This window comes from Scyliorhinus torazame, chromosome 21 (assembly GCF_047496885.1).
Source record: "Scyliorhinus torazame isolate Kashiwa2021f chromosome 21, sScyTor2.1, whole genome shotgun sequence".
Lineage (NCBI taxonomy): Eukaryota > Metazoa > Chordata > Chondrichthyes > Carcharhiniformes > Scyliorhinidae > Scyliorhinus > Scyliorhinus torazame.
Window position 1 is genome coordinate 7,237,398 of NC_092727.1, and position 25,116 is coordinate 7,262,513.

Below are 25,116 nucleotides of genomic sequence, written 5' to 3' on the forward strand. Positions count from 1 at the left end.
CTAACTGGTCTGTAATTCCCTGGTTTCCTCTTTTCACCCATCTTAAAAAGTGAGTGACATTTGCAATTTTCCAATCCAGAGGGACTGTTCCTAAATCTAGGGAGATTTTTAATAGTTAGAGCATTTACAATGTGCTCCCCTACTTCCTTTAATACCTTCAGGTGGAAACCATCAGGTCCTGGGGATTTGTCACTCTATAGTTCCTTTAATTTCCTAGTTAGAACAAAGGACAAACAGTAACAGTACAGCATGGGAACAGGCCCTTCGGCCCTCCAAGCCTGTGCCGATCATGATACCCTAACTAAAAAAAAAAGCCTTCTGCCTTACTCCGTCCGTATCCTTCTATTTTCTCCCTATTCATGTACCCATCCAGATGCCTCTTAAATGGTGTTAATGTGCCTACTTCCACCAGGCAGTGCGTTCCAGGCACCCACCACTCTGCGTGAAAAACTTTCTCCCCCCCTCACTTTGAACCTGTGCCCCCTTGTAATTGACACTTCCACCCTTGGAAAAAGCCTCTTGACTATCCACCCTGTCTATGCCTCTCATAATGTAGACCTCTAACAGGTCTCCCCTCAGCCTCCATCTTTCCAGTGAAAACAAGCCTAGTTTATTCATTCAACCTCTCCTCATAGCCAACACCCTCGCGACCAGGCAACATCCTGTTGAACCTTCTTTGCACACTCTCCAAAGCTTCCACGTCCTTCTGATCTGTTGACCAGAACTACACGCAATACTCCAAACATGGCCAAACCAAAGTTTTCTACAGCTGCAACATGATTTCCCAACTCCTGTACTCAATGTCCCAGTTGATGAAGGCAAGCATATCATATGCCTTCTTACAGAGGAGGAGGTGCTGGAAGTCTTAAAGCGCATCAAGGTAGATAAATCCCCGGGACCTGATGAAATGTATCCCAGGATGTTGTGGGAGGCTAGGGAGGAAATTGCGGGTCCCCTAACCGAGATATTTGAATCATCGGCAGCCACAGGTGAGGTGCCTGAAGATTGGAGAGTGGCGAATGTTGTGCCCTTGTTTAAGAAGGGCAGCAGGGAAAAGCCTGGGAACTACAGACCGGTGAGCCTAACGTCTGTAGTAGGTAAGTTGCTAGAAGGTATTCTGAGAGACAGGATCTACAAGCATTTAGAGAGGCAAGGACTGATTCGGGGCAGTCAGCATGGCTTTGTGCGTGGAAAATCATGTCTCACAAATTTGATTGAGTTTTTTGAGGGAGTGACCAAGAAGGTAGATGAGGGTAGTGCAGTAGACGTTGTCTACATGGACTTTAGCAAAGCCTTTGACAAGGTACCGCATGGTAGGTTGTTGCAGAAGGTTAAAGCTCACGGGATCCAGGGTGAGGTTGCCAATTGGATTCAAAATTGGCTGGACGACAGAAGGCAGAGGGTGGTTGTAGAGGGTTGTTTTTCAAACTGGAGGCCTGTGACCAGTGGTGTGCCTCAGGGATCGGTGCTGGGTCCACTGTTATTTGTGATTTATATTAATGATTTGGATGAGAATTTAGGAGGCATGGTTAGTAAGTTTGCAGATGACACCAAGATTGGTGGCATAGTGGATAGTGAAGAAGGTTATCTAGGATTGCAACGGGATCTTGATCAATTAGGCCAGTGGGCCGACGAATGGCAGATGGAGTTTAATTTAGATAAATGTGAGGTGATGCATTTTGGCAGATCGAATCAGGCCAGGACCTACTCAGTTAATGGTATGGCGTTGGGGAGAGTTATAGAACAAAGAGATCTAGGAGTACAGGTTCATAGCTCCTTGAAGGTGGAGTCGCAGGTGGACAGGGTGGTGAAGAAGGCATTCGGCATGCTTGGTTTCATTGGTCAGAACATTGAATATAGGAGTTGGGACGTCTTGTTGAAGTTGTACAAGACATTGGTACGGCCACACTTGGAATACTGTGTGCAGTTCTGGTCACCCTTTTATAGAAAGGATATTATTAAACTAGAAAGAGTGCAGAAAAGATTTACTAGGATGTTGCCGGGACTTGATGGTTTGAGTTATAAGGAGAGGCTGGATAGACTGGGATTTTTTTCCCTGGAGCGTAGGAGGCTTAGGGGTGATCTTATAGAGGTCTATAAAATAATGAGGGGCATAGATAAGGTAGATAGTCAACATCTTTTCCCAAAGGTAGGGGAGTCTAAAACTAGAGGGCATAGGTTTAAGGTGAGAGGGGAGAGATTCAGAAGGGCCCAGAGGGGCAATTTCTTCACTCAGAGGGTAGTGAGTGTCTGGAATGGGCTGCCAGAGGTAGTAGTAGAAGCGGGTACAATTGTGTCTTTCAAAAAGCATTTAGATGGTTACATGGGTAAGATGGGTATAGAGGGTTATGGACCAAGTGCGGGCAACTGGGACTAGCTTAATGGTAAAAAACTGGGCGGCATGGACTGGTTGGGCCGAAGGGCCTGTTTCCATGCTGTAAACTTCTATGATTCTATGAATCACCTTGGACACACGCGTTGCCACTTTTAGGGAATTGTGGACCTGCACACCCAGATCCCTCTGTACGGTAATATTCCCAAGGGTTCTGCCATTTACACTACAATTCATACCTAGATTTGATCCTCCAATTCAAGCCAGTTCTGTATCCATCCAACCAGCCCACCCAGAATCCCATGTGATTTTAGTTTTTGTATCAGTCTGTACCACGTGGGACCTTGTCAAACGCCTTACTAAAGTCCATATAAACCACATCGACAGCTCTTCCTTCGCCAATTTTCTTTGTCACATCTTCAAAAAACTCAATTAAGTAGGCAAGACATAACCTTCCCAGTACAAAACCATGCTGCCGGTCACTAACTAGTCCATTTTTTTCCAAATGGGCATATATCCTGTCCCCCAGTATCTTTTCCAAAAGCTTCCCCACCACTGATGTCAGGCTCACCAGTTTACAATTTGCTGGACTATCCCTGCTTCCTTTCTTAAACAAGGGAACAACATTCTCCAGTCTTTTGGAACCTCGCCTGTGGTCAAAGAGGATGTGAAGATATATGTTAAGGCCCTAGCTACTTCTCCTATTTGTCTACCGCAGTAACCTGGATCAGCGATGCTGAACTTACATTAATTGTATTAAATCCCTGTCCGCTTATCAACTGTTCATTTTTCAGGACTTCCAACAAGTCATCGACCTTTTCTACCATAAACACGGAGGCAACATGTCTGCCATTTCCCCATTATCACTGACAATAACTCCATTTTCAGCCTTTAGTGGGCCTACAGTGCTCTTCAACTACAAATTTTCTTCATGCTTTTGATGTCCCTCAAGTTTCCTTTCATAATCACTTTTAATAGCTCTTACAGCTACTTTGTGACCCTTTGTTGGTCCTTGTACCTATCCCATTTATCCGGATCTGTGCTAATTTTGTGCACCCTTTCTTTTAGTTTATGCTGTCCTAACCTCTTTAGTTGTCCATGGCTTTTTTTGTGAAACAGAGCTATTCCTCTCAAGGGTATATACTTGCTCTGCATCTTTTTAATGTTTCTTTAAATATTCCCCACTGACCTTCAATTGATCTTTTACATTTACCGTGGACAGTGTCTGCCTCATCCCGTTAAAGTCAGCCTTACCCAAGTGTACAATTCTAGTATCTGAAACTTGCTTTTCACTTTCAAACGCTACACTGAATTCAATCATGTTGTGATCACTATTTGATAAGTGTTAATAATAATCTTTATTAGTGTCACAAGTACGCTTACATTAACACTGCAATTAAGTTACTGTGAAAAGCTTCTAGTCACCACATTCCGGCGCCTCTTCGGGTAATCAGAGGGAGAATTCAGAATGTCCACATTACCCAACAGCACGTATTTCTGGACGTGAGAGGATACCAGAGCACCTGGAGGAAACCACGCAGAGATGGGAGAACGTGCAGACTCCGCACAGAGTGACTAATCCGGGAATTGTACCCGGGTCCCTGGCGCTGTCAAACAACAGTGCTAACCACGGTGCTACCATGTTCGTGCACAGTTAGACTAAGTAAATGGAGCTCATTAGCCATGTCTAAATCTACCTGTTCCTTGTTGCTTCTAGAACATATTGTTGTAGGAAACTTTCCCGGACACATTCCAGAAATTCACTACCTTCCTGACAGATGCTCATCTGCCACTCCCAATCAATGTATACTTTGAAATCCCCCATTAATACTACTCCATCTTTGCTGCATACTGGTGTAATTTTTGCCTTTTTCTTTCAAGTTTAGAGCACGCAATTCATTTTTTTCAATTAAGGGGCAAATTAGCGTGGCCAATTCACTTCCCATGCCCATCTTTGGGTTGTAAGGGCGAGACCCACGCAGACACTGGGAGAATCCTTCACACAATCTAGCATGCCGCCACCAGGGGGTAATACAAAGCACCCATTAACAGTTTTAGATCCTTTTTTGTTCTTCAGTTCCCACAATATGGTCTTCACTGGATGCTCTCCCCTCATTATATCCCTCTCACCATTGAAGTGATTGTATTTTCTAATCAGCAAAGGTTACTCTACCCCCTCGACCATATACTCTGTCCCTCCTATAAATTTTATAACCAGGTAGGTTTAGTTCCCAGTCCCTACCATCCTGCGGAGATTACCTGGTTGAATGCTTTCTGGAAGTCCAAACACAACACATCTACTGGTTCCCCTCTATCTATTCTGGTTGAGACCTGGAAAAACTACAAATAAACATCAGACACTATTTCCTTTTCATGAAGCCTGTTGGTCTGGAGCCATACAGGTATAGACCAGATTACGGGAGAAAGTCTGTCATCCTGGAACTCGCTACCGGAGGAGGTGGTGGAAGCAGGGACGATAGTGACATTTAAGGGGCATCTTGACAAATACATGAATAGGATGGGAATAGAGGGATACGGACCCAGGAAGTGTAGTTTAGTCGGGCAGCATGGTCAGCACGGGCTTGGAGGGCCGAAGGGCCTGTTCCTGTGCTGTACATTTTCTTTGTTCTTACCCAAAGATGATTTGCAAACCAGATATGATTTTACGACAATCCATGCAAATGTATACAAAAAAGCCTTAGTCTAGGATTTAATAAGAATGTAATTAAATGTGCCAATATGTCACAATTTTGAGCTGGAGCGCATTACAAATAATGCATTTACTGCCTCATAGTTGTTGTTTTTTAAATATAGATGTCAGGAAGTTGTGCGTTCTTCCAGACTATAATCTTAATGTAATCATTGGCAACATAGGCCATCTTGAAATCCAAAACTGACTTTTTAAAAAATAATTTACTTACAGAACTGGTGTGAGGTCCCTGTAAGATTGGACTGTCCCGAGCAAGTGCCACTATCACTTTGCTTTTTTCTCCAGCCCAGTGGACAACCATTTGATTGTGAGAATCATTGAGGTTCACCTACAATAAAATCATATGGCAACATTAATATTTAATCAGTACAGGAGGGTCTAAAAAGACAATGCAGTTGCATTACAAATATTGCCAGATGTCAGCACCAGTTTGCAAACAGAAAATAGGCTCAATTAATAACACTTTATAATGTACCAATGTTTTTGTGTCTCCTATTTTCACTACAGAATTTTAAGTGACATTTGTCAGTTAAGTACAAAAATTATTCCATATTTCAGCAGTAAAAAGACTTGTGCTGTACTCAAAGACAAGGAAAATATGCAGAAGGTATAACCCATTACCAGCAAGTAAAATAGAATCTCTCTCAATTGGTGGATAACCAGTGTGCACACAGCACATTGTTATGTTCCATAGAAACACATGTAAGTGCACAGATCTTTCCACCTTTTTTATTTTCCCTTGATGAAGAGCAATTTTCAGTTGTCGCAAGGGAACGGCACTGGCTCAATGCAAGCCTTTCTTTTCTCTCTGATCATACAGGTTTTGGGCCTCTAAATATCTCTGTAACCAGGTTATTGAAAAGAGTGATGCTGGTGAGATTTTCCTCACTTAATAACAAGGGGAAAATAGTAGCATAATGATCATGTACTGGACTAGTAATTCAGAGGCCCAGGTTAATACGCGGAGGTACATCAAATTTCAACATGGGAGCAAATCAATTAATAAATCTGGAATATGGAGTCAAGTCTCAATGAATTGTTGTAAAAACTCATCTGATTCACTTATGTCCTTTAGGTTAAGGAAATCTGGGGCAGCATGGTGACACAGTGGTTAGCACTGCTGCCTCACGGCACCGAGGTCCCAGGTTCAATCCCGGCTCTGGGTCACTGTCCATGTGGAGTTTGAAGATTCTCCCAGTGTTTGCTAATGTTTCGCCCCCACAACGCAAAGATGTGCAGGGTGGGTCAATTGGCCACACTAAATTGCCCCTTAATTGGAAAAAAATAATTGGGTACTCTAAATTTATTTTAGAAAAGAAAGAAAATCTGCCATCCTTACCCACTCTGGACTACACGCGGTTGACACTCAACTGCCCTCGGTAATGGCTTAGCAAGCCACTCGTGGCAAGGGCAAAGGTGGGCCTTGCCAGTGACATCCACAACCCAAAAACAAACAAAAAGACGGGGCAGAATAGCCTGGTCACTGGTTACATATCAAAACGTTAAAAGGTATCATGAAAAATGCATCTATTATCCATCAAGGGAAGGGATCATAGGCTCGTCCTAATGAACTGGTATTTGGTAGGACTCATGGGAATTCAAACTTCACTTGAGCACAATATGTCAAGCTGATACTATGGAGGCTTTCCAACAGTAGCCATGCAGCATCACAAGATGTCAGCTTTTCCTCCTCTCTCCCAAACAGGTGTGTTTTAGTTTCTCACTTCCATCTCCTACCTCTAGCCAGCCACCCCATCAAATCGCAAAACGTTGTAGCCAAAAATCTTAGATTGTGTGACTTCTCAAAGCAGTTTTACAGCTAAAACAAGCAAACACGAACCTAATCTTCATGAGCAAAGAAGGAAATGAGGATCACTAACTGTTGCTGCCTGGGAAGCTTTATGAGCTACTTTAGCACTTCTAGATTATCGCCCACTCTCTCCAGTTGGTGAATAAAGAGATCACATTCGCTACTCCAAATTACATTGTATGAGAATGGAATGAGAGAGAAAAACATGATAGGTTGCCTGTGACATAAACAAGGACTTCTGGTGGCATAATGTAGGGGGAAGATGCACATGAGGTGGCTCCTGCTAGCGTACTGTACTTTCTGCCCATTTTCTTAGTACCACAGGGTGCTTTCCCTTCAAAATCCACATGGTTAATGTAATAAAAGGATCCTGTATGCCTGAAATACCCAAAAGTCAGAGGAAAGAAGGTAGAAAGCAGAGTTCTTCGATGGAGTGGGAGGTCTCTCGCGTTCAGAGGGCAAAATGGAGGAGTCAGTCTCTGGTGCACCAGCCAAGGTGCTTTCTAATATTTTGGCAAAGGAATTCGAAAAGCACCAGCGAATTGAGTCGGAGGACCTCCGGAAATCAATGGAAGAGGCCTTGGCCCCCATTAAAGTGGCTCAGATGGAAGCCCATGGAGCCACGATCAAAGATATGGAAGCGGCCCTTATCGAGCCACTTGGATTCCCTCAATCGGACAAATCGTTAAAGGCCAAGAGGAGTGACCTGGAGAATAGTTCCAGGAGGCAAAATATTAGAATTGTGGGGCTGCAAGAGGGGATGGAAGGCCCAATGATCACCTGAGTACTTCACAGGTATGTTCAGTACGATGGTGCCCAAGGGTGGACTCATCCCCTCTGGTGTTGGACCGAGCCCATCCTACATTCTGGCCATGGTCTCAACCTGAGGACCCACTGCGTGCAGTGATAGTGAGGTTTCACAGCTGGAAGGAGAAAGAGAGGGTTCTAAGATGGGCAAAGGAACACCATGACTTAAATAGGAAGGCCACCCCATCAGGTTCTATCAAGACGTTGGTGCCAAGATGGTGGCAAAGAGGACTAAGTTCAATAGAGCCAATGCCGCCCTGTATAAAAGTGGAGTCTGGTTTGGTGTGGTCTACCCTGCTCGGGAGTAACTTTTAAAAAGGAGACTATTTTGACGCATTGTTAAAAAACATAAGTTAGGCAAGATGTAGTTGAGTTTTTGGGTCTGTGACGGGCATGTTGAATTATTGCACTGTTGGGGTATAGCTCTATGTGGGCTCAGTTTGATATGATAATATATAGCTCCCTTTTGGAGCACAAGGTTTATGAGGTTTTGATATTTTGTTTTCTTATCTCCAGTCGAGAGCCTGCCTGCTAATCCAAGGGTTAGTTAACGGGAGCGGTTTTTAAGGGTTAACTGCAGCTCATTCTAATAGTATTTTTAGAATGATAATGAACTTCTTTGTTTAGGTTTGTTAGTAATAGATTTTAATATTAGGTGTTTGCTTTGCCACTATTTTTTATATGCGGTTGTATGGCGTGCGGGCGGGAGGGGTGGGGGAGCCCCCCTACCAGGCTGGTCATGTGGAACGTGAGGGGGCTGACTGGGCTGGTAAAACGGTCACATGTGAACCCAAGGATTCATAAAAGTGTCCTACAGAGAAGATGGAGCATGGAAGGTTTGGTTCTGCCGAACCTCCTGTTCTACCACTGGGCAGCAAACGCAGAAAGGGTGAAGGGGTGGCTTAGAAAGCCAGAGGGGGAAATGGGTGCAGATGGAGGAGACCTTTTGTATGGCCACCTCCCTAAATCACAATCCACCCAGCCAAGTACTCAAGGGGGGGGGGGGGGAAAGAGAAGCTCCAGCTCCTGAAAGGAACGAGTTTCGATACCTACAACTGCAGGACTGCCTCCACAAGGAAACCGTAACGTTCCCCCAGTTACCAGGAGCGGACAAATTAGAGGACGGCAAAGACGTCGACTTGTACCAACGAATGTTAGAAAAGGCAAGGACCCTGCTGGATCGAGGCACTATATAGGATGAACTCCACCTCTTCATGTGCCTAATGCAGCTAAAGGTGTTGCACGGACCAGAACACATGCCAGATTCTTCCTGGGACGATAAAAGTGAGCAGTGTCAGGGGGGTCCGGCCAACACACCCACATGTTCTGGTCCTACCCCAAACTGGTCAGGTACTGCGGTGGCCACCTTTTTTGAGGCCTTGCCCATGGTAGTGAGGGGAGGGTGGAGCAATGCCCTTTGGTGGTGGTCTTCTGGGTGTCGGAACAGGCAGAGCTCTCTTTGGGAGGGGCCGATGCCAATCCCTTTGTCTCCCTGATTGCCCGACAGAGACTACACATGAAGACAATTCACCAGTCTCTTAAGAGGACCTGCTTGTGACCAGCAACTGGAGGGCTTGGCTATCGCTGTTATATTTTTTTCCTCTCAGCATATACAATTGACTAAGGTATGTGATAAAAATGAAAATCTTTCAATAACAAAATCAAAAACAGTTTTTGCAAGAGACCCATTTTCGGGTCAGAGACCAAACCAGGCTGCAAATAGGATGCGTAGGACAGGTCTTTCATTGGGCTTTGATGGTTGGGCCAGGGGTGTTGCAATTTTAATTCATGAAACGGTTCAGTTTTCTACCTCCAAGATTTTGGCCGACAAGTTATTGTCTGCGGATCTCTGACGGGCATGCCGGTGATTATAGTTAATATCTACGCCCCAAACTCAGACAATAAGAATTTTATTAATACCCCACTAGCCTCACTCCCCAATTTAGACTCTCATCAGCCCATTTTGGGTGGGGACCTGAACTGTGTCTTGGACCCTAGATTGGATTGTTCCAAGCACGGTGGCACCGTGGTTAGCACAGCTGCCCCACAGCCCGACAAGTGCCCGGGTCCTGATAAACTTCAGCCTAGGGTCTTAAAGTGGCTCATGAGATAGTTGATACGTTTGTCTTAGTTTTCCAAAACTCCCTAGATTCAGAGAAGGTGCCATTAGAACCATAGAATTCCTCAAGTGCAGAGGAGGCCATTCGGCCCATCAGGTGAGCACCTACTCTCAGAGCACCCTTAGGCCCACTCCCCCTCCCTATTCCCATAACCTCATCTAACCAGTGGAAACCCACGCAGACATGGGGAGAGAATGCACACAGTCACCCAAGGCCGAAATTGAATCCGGGTCCCTGGTGCTGAGGCAGCAGGGTTAACCACTGTGCCATCCCGAAGTAATTGGAAGATGCTCCATTATTCCAAAAGGGAGAGAGGCAGAAAGCAGGAAACTACAGGCGAGTTAGCTTAACATCGATTGTAGGGAAAATGTTAGAAGCTATAATTAAAGGGGCTATAGCAGGGCACTTGGATAAACTAATGGTAATCAGGCAGAGTTAACATGGTTTTGTTAGAGGGAAATCATGTTTTAGAGTTCTTGAAGGAAGTAACAAGTGCTGTGGATAAACGGGAACCAGCAGTATACTATGCCTAGATTTTTAGAAGGCATTTGATAAGGTACCGCATCAAAAGGTTATTGCAGAAAATAAAAGCTCATGGTATAGGGGGTAACATATTGGCATGGACAGAAGATTGGCTAACAAAAGCAGAGTGTAGGCATAAATGGGTCTTTACAGATTGGAAGATAGAACGAGTTGTGTGCCAGAGATCAGGGCTGGGACCTCTGTTTCCAATTTATATTAATGACTTGCATGAAGGAATGGTTGCCAAGAGGTTCTATGTTTTGTTAGGGACTGGAGATGGTGAGCAGGATTTGGTGTGGAATAGGATAATGGCTGAAGAGTTTTGGGCATCCTGAAGTATGTGGAAAATGGAAGAGATGAGGGTGGCAGGGAGTACCAGAAAAGTGGAATTTGGAGGTGGCCTTGCCAGTCACACTTGCATTCCATGAACAAAGCAAATACGTATATTAAAAGAAAAGAAGAAAAGAAATTGGGTGGAAACACAAGCAAAATGAGAATGAGACAATAATCTTTCTAGGACGTGGTCATTACCTTGAAGACGCACATCAACTGGAATCTACTACGAAAAGAGAGAGAATTCATTCCCATGACTGGTTGTTGGAATGAAAAGGACATCAATGAAGTGAATGCTTCAAATGCTATTGGTCAATTCTTTATTCAAGCAATGCTTCTTTCTAGACAACTTCTCATTAATAGAAAGTTCTATCACTGCTTAATCTTTTGTTTGTATTGTAATGAAACAAAACAGACTGAATTGGCCTCTTGAGTAATACTATTTTCATCAATTTATCTTGGATAAGTGCTGAGGGTTATCTGTAGTGAAACGGAATACTCCCAGTGGAACTTTCAACAGTTCAAAAAGGGATACATGAAGATGGAATCTCTCCATCAAACGTATTTTGTCCTCAAGTGTTTTACTCCAAGACTTGCAAGAGCAAATTGTCAAATGGGGTGAAGGATTTGGACATTTAAAAGGAATCAAAAAATTAACTAGAACTTTGGATTGTTCAAAGAACAGAATTTGATTAATTATATTATAAAAAGGGTAAAAAAAACAAAATTGTTAAAACTGATCATTTAGACGTCATCTAGGAATGAGGTTTACTATTACTGTTTCAGTCCGTCTCAACTAGCCTTGGAAACAATGTACTTTTCAGAGATTAAACCGAGATTGAAGATAAAGCAGTTACCCAACAAGCATTAGGAGGGACTGTGGAATACTGTCCTGTGTATTTTCAAACCGCTTTTGTATCAGAGACAGTGAATGGAAAACTAGTGGTGGCGGTGGGAAACAAAACGACTGCCAGAGCAAAATAATTTGTCTAGAATCTTAATTGTACTATTGACTTAATGTTGTATGCATCTTTCCCCATTTTATTAAATCAAAAGAGGAAAGAGCATTAAAAGTACAAGAGACACAGATCAGATCTAAACAATTAACTATTGTTAATATTGCCAGATACCAGACTGCTAAAATGCTAATAGAAAGTCAGTATTCTGGGTCAGCTGTATAATAATTCACAAATACAGGTGCAGACTTGGAAGACATAGGGATTGGATCATTGATAATAGTTTGTGAAATTTAAATACACAGACAAATGAAGTATGACATTGGCATGAAAATGGTCGATGGCTCAAATTGATATCTTAGCTAATTTTAGTAATGGCTAAAGGAACATCAGTTTAAATAGTGTTCGACCTGGGGGTGTTTAATTGAAAAGGCACTAGGTTCTCCTCACCGCCTGTCCATAAATGTTTTGATTTATTTTCCTCTTTATAAGCAGTGGCATATTTCCCAGCTCCTCTGTTCTGGTGTGACCAAATTTTTCTAGCAATAACCCCAAAGCAAGCTGGAGACAAGATGAATGTAAAGGGTTACTTTATTTGCACAAACACAGTTCATAATGTCCCCTCACCCTCAGATGGAGGGATTGAAAGGATGATTTACAGTACAGAGACCAAAGAGAAGAATACTGGGTGGGATCCGGAGTCCAGAATCAAGTCCAATGTGGTATTTGTTCATGGGAGGTTGGAAGGCTGAAAACCATGTCATAGAATTCCCTTTTACACTGGTATTGACTTTACAAGAAGAGATAGGCACGCAGGGAAGTCTTGTAGGTGATGAAGCAGTGTAGGTAGGGACAGGTATTCAACCTCGGCAGAGTACCTTTGCTGCCAGGCCGCTAGTCCGATGGTAAATAGCAGACTGAGCCACTGCAGTTCAGCAAGGAAATATTACTTGTTCCACAAGCCAAAGACCCATGCCACATGGGTCCCATCTCTCCACCATCTTTGAAAAAGGATGTGAATCCATCATCTTTATTCCAATCACCAGTACATGTCTCAAATCATTAGGAATTGAAGGAAGGTTGTGGGGTCTTTGACTTAAATAATTAATTGCCTTCTGGCCAGCCTGGGTTATTAAATACGGATGGCAAAGTTGAGCTGTACAGTCCACCGAGGGTCTTTCAGAGGTAGCAAGGTGACAGATTTTCTAAAGCTGCCAAGTAGTTTCTTTTGTTCAGGGGTCATGACATAGTTTCAGCTATTTTAAAGGTCTTTGTTCAGTTTAGAATTTAGAAAGAGCAATGAGCATTATCTACATGTATTTTATAGAACAACATGCAGCATGAGGTTGTGGACTCTCATAATAAAGGCAAAAATGGGGAAATAAATACTCTACAAATTGGAGGTTGCCGGTTACAATCTTACCATTAGAAGATGGTAGTGCTACATTTGGTTCTCTAATTTGGGAACTTGAGATTCTTCACTTCAATTATTGCCCAGTGGCTATAAAAAATATTAGTATTTGCCACGGTATGTTAATCTCGCTTTGTCTGATCACATACTTCTCAAATTTACTTTCCTCCTTTCAGAACCCCCTTAAAACCCACCTTTGACCATACGTACTTCCTTAAAACCCACCTTTGACCATGCGTTTATTCACCTCTCACCTAATATCATTAATTCAACAATCTTAGTTTCTGATAATTTGTTGATATATGCACATATTAAGCACATGCAAATGATGCAATTGTTGTTGCTCATTTGGATGAGTTACTGAAGTATATAGAGAGCAAAATCAATATCAGTAGAGCCAAACAAAATGTAGTTAAGCATTAATAACATTAACTCCTTCATGCTGCCAGATACAAACACTTGAACTAAAATAAATTGAATGACAGATGGTTAAGTTATGATTGATTAATTATATGTAATAATTTAAGCAATAAATACTGACGGCATGAATTTGCATGTGGACATCGCTGGCACGGCCTTCATTTATTGAATTCTGCTCTTGCACCGCTGAGATTTTAGAAGTAGGGGTACAATGTACAACTGGAAAAAAAAAAACTCCCTCTTCGTCAAAATCATGAAATTGATTCATTAGCAAGAGGAAAATGAAAGTGATGAAAAAACAAAACGTGTGTCATCCGGCCACTTAAATCACCTACACTTCGAAATGGTAATAATTGCTGTCATCAAAGTGAACTCAATTGCCTTGTTGCAGATTTTTAAAACTCGAATTGCTCTTTACAGATTGAAAAGGAAAGGAAAAATCGATTTTACAATATAGATACATGTGTACTTTAATATAGTTTCTTTGTTGGTAAAATGGTAACAAAATTAAAAGGTCAGAATGCTTCACTGCTGTGTCCTTCTTTGGCTTCTACTTACCTGCTAAAATGATGTGCAGCTTGGGTGATAATAGATTTCATACAAAGAAAACAGCAAAACACTATGGAGAGAAGGCCAGCTCAATCACTTAGAATAAATGCTGCAAGCCAGCAGAAGTAAACAAATCCAAAACAGGACAGTTAGAATGAAGATCAAGCAGCCTCAAAACACTTCCTGGATTGAGAACAAGCACGAGTCTGGCAAGTCTTGTGTAAATCAACAGTCAATTTGGGGGGACGGGACCGGGTGTACTCCCGGAATGATTTTTTTTGTGCTACACAAGACGTTGCTGGCGGGGATGGCCGACTCTGTATTCAGTGTTCCCGGTAGAGTTCTACAAAAATGTTTGGGGCTGCTGTTGAAGGTGTATAATGAAGGATGGGAGGGGGAGCTCCTCCCTAAATTGTCGCAGGCTTCTATCTCCCCGATACTAAAAGTAGTATAAGGAACGGGAGCAATGTAGGTCATATTTCAAGCAAGCATAGATGCAGCACAGTGATAAGGTGGAGGCTAAGAGGGATTAACTCAAAAAAGGGACCATGGTACAAGTAAAAGTAATGAAACAAAATGATCTAGAGGAAGTGCAAGTCGGCAGAATAATCAAGGTGGATCCAAGAGAAATGGGATCCGAAATTATTGAATGAAAGTCTTGAATTTGAAAGTTACAAACATCTAAATTATAGACAAGGCCTAATATTTAATAATGCTGAACAACTCACTAATCCTTTAAACATAAAATTGAGTCTCATTCAGAATAAATTTTATTTTTAAAGTATCTTTTTTCCCCACTGTCTCTTATCTCCCTCCCTTTGCCTTTCTCAATTTCCCAACCTTAAATTTTGTTTGCCGGACATTATTTGAATTTTTATTTATATTTGGTGCTTTATTCTTCTAGCCTAGAGACCACTGATCACTTCTACTCAAGTGTTCGAAACAATCAGCCACTCGATGACATCTGTCCAGAAAGCCAAGAACTATATCTTATTGTTTCATGTGCGCTTTATACAGCCTATTCCAATGGAAGAGGAATGCCATGGAAATTTTATCAATATAAATGATTCAATCAGAGATGGTCAAAATTTACTGAAACATGGAAGAGCTTTTAACTCCCACTGTGTTGAAACACATGCAATTCTTAGACTGTACATCTAGTCTCTTGCTTCTGTACAATTTCTCAATTAATAAATCATGCCTGAATATTAGTGGTTCGGTAACATTTTGCTAACACGCAAGCATCAAAGGCACAAATAAAAGTTGTTGTTTGAACTCAACAACTGCTGGAAATAGAGATAGAGAAATTAATACAGACAGACATATTTCCATGGAGAGAAACACAGCTCAACATTATCAAATTTCCAGCTCTTTGTGGGGTAGCTGGTGATGGAGAAAGGATAGCTATCTTTGAATAAACAGGAAAATGGTTAATTTTATTTTAGGGAAAACTTATTTTTCCGAACTGGCAGCTATTTCCTCCCTTTCACAAACAAGGCAAACAACCTCTGGCAAACTAGCATTACTAGTCCAGTAATATCACCATTATTCTACCATCTCCCTAAATCCGATAACCACCCTTTTGGTCATCTTTTCTCATCAGGCATCATAGAATAATGGAGGGAGCGAGAGTTCAAATATAATCCTTATTATTTGAACTGTGAATGTTACCTACATTTATGTTGAGTATTTTAAATAACTTGTCCACTTCACCCAAGCTTAGCACTTAATTTCCAATATATTTTTTTAAAATAACAAATCAAATGTGACAAGAAAAAAACCTCTTCCCCTGTGCTGCTGGTACAAAGACTAGGGGACACAGATTTAAGATTCTGGGCAAGAGATTCAGGTGGAAAGCGAGGAAGAAATTCTTATGCAGAGTGATAATGACCTGAACTCTGCCAACGACAAGAGATTATGAGGGGCATGGATAGAGTGGGTGGAGGGGTCAGTCACCAGGGGGCATAGGTTGAAGGTCGTGGAGCCAAGTTTAGAGGAGATGTGCGAAGCAGGTTTTTTTTTTTATTTTTTAAATGCAGCGAGTGGAGTGTCTGGAATGTGTTGCCAAGGAGGTTGTGGAAACAGATACATTAATGATGTTTAAAAAGCATCTTGACAAATACATGGATAGGATGGGTATTAGAGATACAGCACAAGGAAGTACGGAGGGTTTTGGCCAAGGTTGGTATCATGACTGGTACAGGCTTGGAGGGCCGATGGGACTGTATCTGTGCTGCCTTGTTCTTAGGAGGATGCTGGAGCAGAAAATGATTTGAAAAAGGAAATCGAATGGACATTGGAAGGAAATAAACTTGCAGGGCTGCAGGGAGTTGGACTGACTAGATTGCTCTGCAATGAACCAGATAGGCTAAACGGTCTTCTTCTGTGCCATTAAGTGATTCACCGTTCCAAACAGCTGTAAAGTCACCACAGTCCCAGATTACCATAGTCTGCTTTCCCCTTTGCGTGTGTGTGGGGGGGGGGGGGGAGAGAGGAAAGAAGAAGAGAGAAGAGCTGACTGGTGGCGATTTAACCCAAGAACCACCACGCACCTCAGGCAAGGTTGAGAAGGCAGGGGCTTCATGAATAACGTCAGCCGATAAGGGAACTGAACCTGCACTGTCGGCCTTGCTCTATATCACAAACTGGCATACAATTCATACACACACTATATATAAAAAAAAGCAGGTTTGGCTAAATTTGAAGGAGGCAAAGAGTAGTTTCACAACTACTGGAGAAGCAAGATTTTCTACAGACATCAATTAACCCTACTGCACAAGACATGAGTCAGCGCTTTTTCCATCAGATGGAAATGCTCCTCAAAAGCAAATGCACCAGTGGGGTAATTAGTTTTCAAATATCATCTGTGCAACTAAGCCTTGCACACCAGGAAAGTCTCTGCTATAGTAACAATAAACAGTTTACAAAAACCTAACTAAGGCTTTACACCCCTGATCCCAGGTAGTCAATGATCTTCTGCTGGAAGGGAGGTGGTCGAGGGCAGGATTGAGATCTGGCTTCATATCCTCCAGTTGCATTGTCTGCCAAAATATGTTAACGTCTAGGAAGATTGCTGGTGCCCATATGAATACATGGTCCTATAACTCTGTACAAGTCACTGCCTTCCGAATGAGAAGGGGGGTGGGGGTGTGCACAGGAAAGGTTGATCACTGAAATTTACTCCGACAGTCAGAGACCATTACAATTTTTTCAAATCTGCAATTAATTGCAATATTTGATGAAATTTTTCAAAATGGTTTACCAATCCCTTGCACCACTCATCAAGAAGCTGATTATAAATAAATTACTCCCACCCCCAGACAGTTAAGAACCAGAGGTTCTCTACATGCAGCTTACAAATGGATTATCCTTGTGCCACCCCCACATTGATTCTGTATACACCTCCCGCTGCCTCAGGAAGGCAGATAGCATTATCAGAGACCCCTCCCACCCAGGCATTGCCTTCTTCCAGACCCTTCCATCAGGCAGAAGGTACAGAAGTCTGAAGACCCGCACATCCAGACTTGGGAACAGCTTCTTCCCCACAGCTGCAAGACTCCTCAACGACTCCCCCTCGAACTGAGGAGTTCCCTCTAAGAACACTATTCACGACACCCTATGCTGCTCTTGCTCAAGTATTTGCTTTGTTTGGCCCCTTGTTCCGCACTGTAACAAATCATGTTCTCTGTTGATTATTCTTTGGTCTACTATGTACATACTGTATATGTTCCCTCAGCCACAGAAAAGTACTTTTCAGTGCACTTCAGTACATGTGACAATAAATCAAATCAATCAATCAATCAATCAGTTTTCTTAATGACATGTCAATGACCTGTAGCACCAAGCACAACTTCACTGCCTGCCACTTTAGACCTGGCTGGAATTCTCCAATCGTTGCAATTCACTTCTCCCGCTGGCAACGAACCAACGTCCGTGGGGTACCCAGCGGCATCAGGTGGTTACAATGGGAAAAAAGGCAGGAAAATAGAGTCCCCACCACTAGTGAACAGCATGCTGCAGAGAAACAAGTGGCTGGGGAACTGGAAAATCCAGCCCATTATATTCCAAATTTTAATACATGGAAGCTCAGTGAAATAAACATTTGGCAGGACTTAATGTCATTCCATGTTGCTTTTCCCCCCCTTTCCTCCTCTGGCCTAGTGAACATTTGTGATGCTGGATTAAGTGAACATTTGTGATGCTGGATCGGTCTTCACTGGACTTTTCTTTTTGGAGGAGGAAGAAGAGAATGGAAATAGATAGTATTAAATATATGACATGGATACAAACATGTGCTGCTGAGAAAGACAGGTTTTGCTTGATGGTGTCCCCACAACAGCAAAATATCAGAGAAAATAAGAGAATGAGAATATTTCTCAACATAACCAAAGAGTAATCATTATCCCTACTTTTGGATTATGTTCAGAAGCCTGAAACTTAGACTATCACATTCCTTGAAAAATACAGGATAAGTACAGATCATTATAGCTAGTCTGTCCCCTCAAGATTTGAAAAAGACCATATGTTGGATCCATCTCCCACACCACAATCATGTTTTCTGCCAAACATTTAACCAATTCTGTCAAATTTGGCTAGAACATCCAACTAGCTTACCTCTTTGGGCAGCCCATTTCATATATTTAACAGACTCCATGAAAAGTAAATACATCTAAACTATATTTTCACACACCTTGTTGAGAAACATTTACGGGAAACAAAGGTTCAAATTAGGATTTTGAATGTCTCAAAAGACCTGCCCAGTACAAACATATTATTTACATATTAAAGTAGACAAATCCAGGTAAAGGCTGGACTAGAGCTTTGTACAAATTCAGTAATTTTGACACGTGAGCTTACTATTTCTAGCTACATCCAGATTTTTCTTTTTAATTCTCATGTGAACCACCTCAGACATTGTTATATTAAAATGCAAAATGTTTGCTTCATTTACAGTTTTCACATACAGGGACGTTTGGTTTGATTTGAAAGCCACAAGTCTCCCAAATTCATTGCCTACTGTAATAAGAGCAAAACACTGCAGATGCTGAAAATCTGGGGGGGGGGGGGGGGGGGGAGAGAAACTCAGCAGGTTTGACCAGATCTGTGGAGAGCTCTGAAGTGTCACACGCAGGCTTGAATCATTGGGCAGGATTTAACCAAATGGAAAGTCCCATTGCGAGCATGTTTAACCGTGTGTTTCCTGGCGTTCACAGCACCGAGAAACACAATGCTATAAAACGGCACCCAGGTTAGATAGGGAGCCTCAGCATGGAGAGCATGGCCGAGGCCATGGGTAATCCCATTTTGTGCACCTAGCCCCACTCGCCTCTCAGTTGTAGCGAGAGATCAGTACACCATTTTTAAATGGTCCCAATCTCTGGAGCCCCTGAAGCGATCCCCGAACCCCACCCCCCACCCTAAAAATGCACTATCCCAGACCAATCACCACTGCACAAAGGTATCGGGCGGGCATGAAACAGAGGGCCTCCAATGCCCTGGGAAACCCCCGAGTGCCATTCCGTCTGGTTCCCGTTTGTGGAGACCAGCAGTCTCCCGAGGTCTCGAAGGGGATAGATGCCAACACCTTGGATATCTCGGAAAGCTGCATATTACAGTGAGACTAGCTGTCTCGCTCTAATATGTAGATTTGCCAAAATGTCATCCCACCCACAATGGGTTAGATCCCATGAGGTTGAGAGAGCTGGGTAGATCCCAGGAGCGGGGTTTCCCGGCTTCTGTCAGCCATGCCAATCCGCAGTGCGCTGCTTTTGGGTGCAGCATGCCCTTTCAACTGCAGCCCCGGATGCTGCCAGATCAGTTTTTCCAGCATTTTATGTTTCCATTTCCAGTGTCTTGTAGATTAATAAAAATCTATCTTATATTCCCATTACTTATTTGCCTTATTCAGTCACTTCATTTAGCACTTATCCATAATAAATAAATCTGAGTTAATTTAATAAGTGTATTTTAAGAAACAGACTATAGCAACACTTACAAAAAAGAAAAACTGCAATCTAGTGTTTCTATATTTGAATTTGCATATTTAATGCTTGAAGTTTTTCGCTCTTTAGCTTATTGTTCAAAAATTGCTCAGTTTCGTGGCGAGAAATTACCAAATCCAACATAAATTACAGATACATGCACAAACATACACAAAAGTGAAAAGACAAAAGTAAACATGTCAGTTTCACAGTAATCGTGAAATGAATATATTTGAATAGCGCTGTACGATAAACAGTCAACTTCCGTGCTTTCAACGATGATTTTAAAGGCAAAGTCCATCATCTTCAGAACTAAAACCATTCATTCCTCAAGCAGAAAAATCAATCAGCTACTTCTCTAGTAGTATCTACCCATTTGGCAATTTTGCTGCATTTACTTATAAATCACGCAATGTAAACCTATCAAACAAAGAGCTTTAGAATGTTTTAAAAATTGTAAACACCATCCTAATTTGGAAATCTACCATTATATCATGGTCAATGGACGAGCAATCCAGAGGTCCAGGCTAATGCTCTGGGGTCAGTTAGTTCAAATATCACCCTGGCAGCTGGTGGAATTTTAATTCAATTAATAAAAATCTAGAATTGAAAGCTAGTTTCCAGTAATGACACCATCAATGATTTATTCACTAATGTTGTTCCAGAAAAGAAATCTGTCAAACCCACCTGGTCTGGCCTATATTTGTGACTCCAGATGTACAGTAACATGGTTGACTCTCTGAAATTGCCTAAAAAGTCACCCAGTTGTAGCATCTGGGGATGGGCCCCAGTTGTAGCATCTAGGGATGGGCAACAAACGAGAGCTACGCCACTGACACTAACATCCATGAATGAATGAATGAAAAAACAAAACATTCTAAATTATTGGTACTGTAGTCGAGAGTTGTCTGGACAAACTCTGGTTATACAGCAAGAGAGCAGAGTTTATTTTTAAAAATTAAACTGTCAAATTGAGCACAAAACAGCAACGTTGAAACTGGCAAAATTTAGCATTTGAAAACAATTCCCATTAATGCTCAAAAATGCAAGAAGGAAAGCATTACTCAATCCACCAAATGTCTTCCTTCCACAAATTCTACACTCAACTTCACATACTTAGACATTTAAGATGCTTTTACAATGTTCACAATGCACCTGAAGGGATGTAAAAGCAATCACTCCTACACTAAAGTGGGCAGCCTTTTTTAAAAGTAGTAATACTGAGCTGCTGTTCAGGTTTCAACCAGAAATTGTGTTTTAAAGTGCCAAGCTGCAACTTCACAGACCTGTGTACCAGGACAGTGGTATACGCATGCTCCTAGTGCAGGCCATGTTAGACTAACCTATCTGCAGTTAATCTGTTTCCAAGCTTCAAAAGAAGCAAACACCAGAGATCTTTCTACTTTGATTACTCCTTCAGTATCAAACGATGTGGCACCAATCCAAAGTGCAAGATTCCACTTTCCAGAATTGGTTGAGATTGGTTCCCAATTTCAGATTTACACCGGAACATTAGCATCAATGCAAAGCTGGCAGCTTTAATTTCCCAAAAGAAAATTCATCATAAATATTCCCTGATCCTCAAAAGGTAATTAAGTAGAATGCCAGATTCCCCCGGAGCCTGACCATTTATTACAGATGGCATTTCTGGGTCCTAACAGCATAGGATTTACTGCACCTTTGCAGGGTCTACGAAAAAAATAACTTTTTGCTGAGAAAACGCTCACAATTGAATAGAAAATTTCAGTCACACTCAAGATTCCAGTTTCTACTTCTGTGTTAAAGTCTAAGCAAAATATTCCGTTTGCATCCTCAAGTGGCCTCTGATTGGAGCAATCTCTTCCAGCAGTAAATCATCATGAGCATATTACCAGCAACCAGTGGGCTAAACAGCTGGCTTGTAATGCAGAACAAGACCAGCAGCGTGGGTTCAATTCCCCTACCGGCCTCTCCGAACAGGCGCCGGAATGTGGCGACTATCAGCTTTTCACAGTCACTTAATTGAAGCCTACTTGTGACAATATGCGATTAATATCCACAAAACACTTCATTAAATCTTAATTGTAACAATACTTCATTAAATCACCATCCCATATGATTCAACCTTTCCAGAGTTATCCCTTTCTTGACACAGCCTTCTTGTCCCTTTCACCACTCTCTCATCAACTCTATCCCACCCATTCATTCTTTGTCATCCACTTTCCAACATGCCATCCCTGCGCCTGATGCTAATTCCCAGTCTCACCCCCACAGCTAATTCCCAGTCTCACCCGCACAACACACTGCCCCAGTCAGTACCTCGGCTGGTTTGTGCAACAACCATTCCAGAGTGCATCAACATCCCTTCAGATACTTTGCCTCCACATGCCACTAAAGCCAGCACTGTACCATCCCAGCTGCGCCACTCCCACCTGTGCCCAATCCACAACACCCCCCCCCTCCCCACAACAGCCAGCCACTCCTTGTGCCCACACCACACCACTCCCCTCCAACCCACAAACCTATTGCTGCTCCCATAACTCTCTCTCCCGTCACTGCACTAGCCCTATCCCTATCCGTGAACCTCACTATCACTCCCCCGATGTCCACATCGACCCACCACACCATCCCTCCCATCACCCCACTCCCATCTGCATACCTCCTGCCAGTTGTCCACCCGTGTAACCTCACCCCTGCAAACATGTGACCTCTGCCACCTGCATTTTCCCCTTATCCGCCACTGCCCACATCATGCCCTATTGCCACTGCCACCTGCCCTGATCCAGCCAAGCACCCCCCCCAGTCCAGCCACCCATCCCCTCCTTTCCCGTCACACTCCGCTGAAAAGGCAGCAGGAATGCCAGGTTGTTACACTTTGAAGAAGTTGTTATAGCCCACACAAATAATTTTAGCAGCTTTTGTCAGACCTACATATTCAACCAAGATTAATATTTTTCTCACTTGGACTTGGGTCTTGTTCTTGGATCTTGGATCAGTCCATCACTGGACTGAACAAAAGACTAGGTGCAAAACCACGTAGTTTGGCAAGGTCTGGAATAAAGAACTAAATAAAACTAGATGTACGGAATGTCCTATCCTGATTTCTACATCGTTGTTTATTATGATATAAAGCAAAGTTAATGCTTCTACATATTGACTACAAGACATTTGTAAGAAAAACTGACACCCATTTTTTAAATTTAAAACGTGCTTTCTTCAATTTGCAGTTTGTATTTTCCCACCAAACAATTTCTCTCATTTTCTGAAGCTGCTGACTCTCATCACAGCTTCCAGAGGCCCTGTGCCACTCCTCACCTGGAAGCTAAACAAACAGAGTGTGTCAGCAGGTTACTGAGGGCATTGGAGCTCAGCGCAATCTGGTTCTCATCCATTAACCAAGAATACAGATTTTCAGCACAGGTCTCACTGGATAAGATCAAGTCCAGGAATTTGGTTCTTTTTTTTTTAAATTCCTTCCCAGTCCAGAGACACCAGTGCCCCAAATGTTCAGATCAACTTGCACAGAACAAGTCAAGGATGAAATCTAGGACTTTCTAGTCCTGTGCATCTTTAGTGATACTTCCAGCGTTTCAAGTCTTTTTCTTCCTCTGACAATAATTTATTAAAGTTCTAACTTTAAAGTCAGCCAACTATTTTGACTTTACTCACCAACTACTATTTAATTTTTAAAAGCATGGATTAATATTTCTCCAGTTTTTCCTTTAACACACCACAATATTCATACTGGTTCCAATAATGATACATTTCTGGGGCAGCACGGTGGCGCAGTGGTTAGCACTGCTGCCTCACAGCGATGAGGACCCGGGTTCGATCACAGCCCCGGGTCACTGTCCGTGTGGAGCGTGCACGTTCTCAATGTGTCTGCATGGGTGTCTCCCCCACAACCCAAAATGTACAGGGTAGGTGGATTGGCCATGCTAAAATTGCCCCTAAATTGGGTAAATTTATTTTTAAAATGATGAATTTCTGCAGTAGAACAAAACACATCTCACACCCCAGTCATCATTAGGGAAACCTATGAAATTTGAAGAATAGGATAACTTTCCCCTCTCTTCATACCTTCCCCAGTTCCAACTATGAACGACTGCCACTGTCAGAGTATGCTTTTCTTTATTCGTTCATGCTGCTGGCTGGGCCAGCATTTACTACCCATCCCTAATTGCCCTTGAATTGAGTGGCTTGCTAGGCCATTTCAGAGTGGGGCAGTTAAGAGTCAACCACATCACTCTAAAGGTCTGGAGTCACATGGACGGCAGAGTCCCTTCCCTGATGGACATTAGTGAACCAGACGGTGTTTTACGACATCAGCAATGTTTTGTGGTCATCAAGCATTTAATTGCAGATTTGTATTGAATTCAAATTTCACCATCTGCCATGGTGGGATTTGAACCCAGGACCCCTGGATCTCTGGATTACTAGTCCAGTGACAATACCACTACACCAGTCTCTCGTGCATGGATTTCCAGTATCTCTCTGAATATCCAAAATTCTGCAACCCATATCCTAATCTACACTATGTTCCACTTGCTCATCAACCTCTCCTCACTAAACTTATACCCTGTCCCCATGTCTCCCCCAGACAACATGGAAATTTTTTAAAGATATTTCTCAACAGCCTCACCCTACATCCTCCAGTCTTCAATCTCTGTCTTTTGGTATCGTTTCTCTCTCCTTCTTGCAGCAGCACCTTCAACATACCCAAACCCACTTTCTGGAAGTCCCTCATTTTTTTAAAATTTAGAACACCCAATTCATTTTTTGCAATTAAGGGGCAATTTAGCATGGCCAATCCACCTAGCCTGCACATCTTTCGGTTGTGGGGGCGAAACCCACGCAAACACAGGGAGAAACGCCACACGGACAGTGACCCAGAGCCAGGATCGAACCTGGGATCTCGGTGCCGTGAGGCAGCAGTGCTAACCACTGCGCCACCGTGCTGCCCTCAGAACTCCCTCACTTGACTCCTGTGTTTATGCCTAATTTTAAAAGCTTTCCTCAACAAAAAAAAAACTAGCGCCGACCAAGGGGACAAGGGGAGAATCCCCAAACAGACAGTTACCTAGGGGTGGGATCGAAGCTGCGTTCTCAGCACATGAGGCACCAGTGCTAACCACTGTGCCGCCCCATATAAATACAAGTTATATGATATTTTATAATACACGTTT

At 42.6% G+C, this 25,116-nt stretch overlaps 1 protein-coding gene across 1 annotated transcript in view; it reads right to left on the bottom strand.

Annotated features, from left to right (window-relative positions):
- Positions 1-25,116, bottom strand: part of sorl1 (sortilin-related receptor, L(DLR class) A repeats containing) — a 227,127-nt gene that overhangs the window by 196,628 nt on the left and 5,383 nt on the right. Inside the window, exon 2 of the mRNA XM_072486394.1 lies at positions 5,254-5,370. Within this exon, the coding sequence (XP_072342495.1) occupies positions 5,254-5,370 (117 nt within the window). The remainder of the gene's footprint in view (positions 1-5,253; positions 5,371-25,116) is intronic.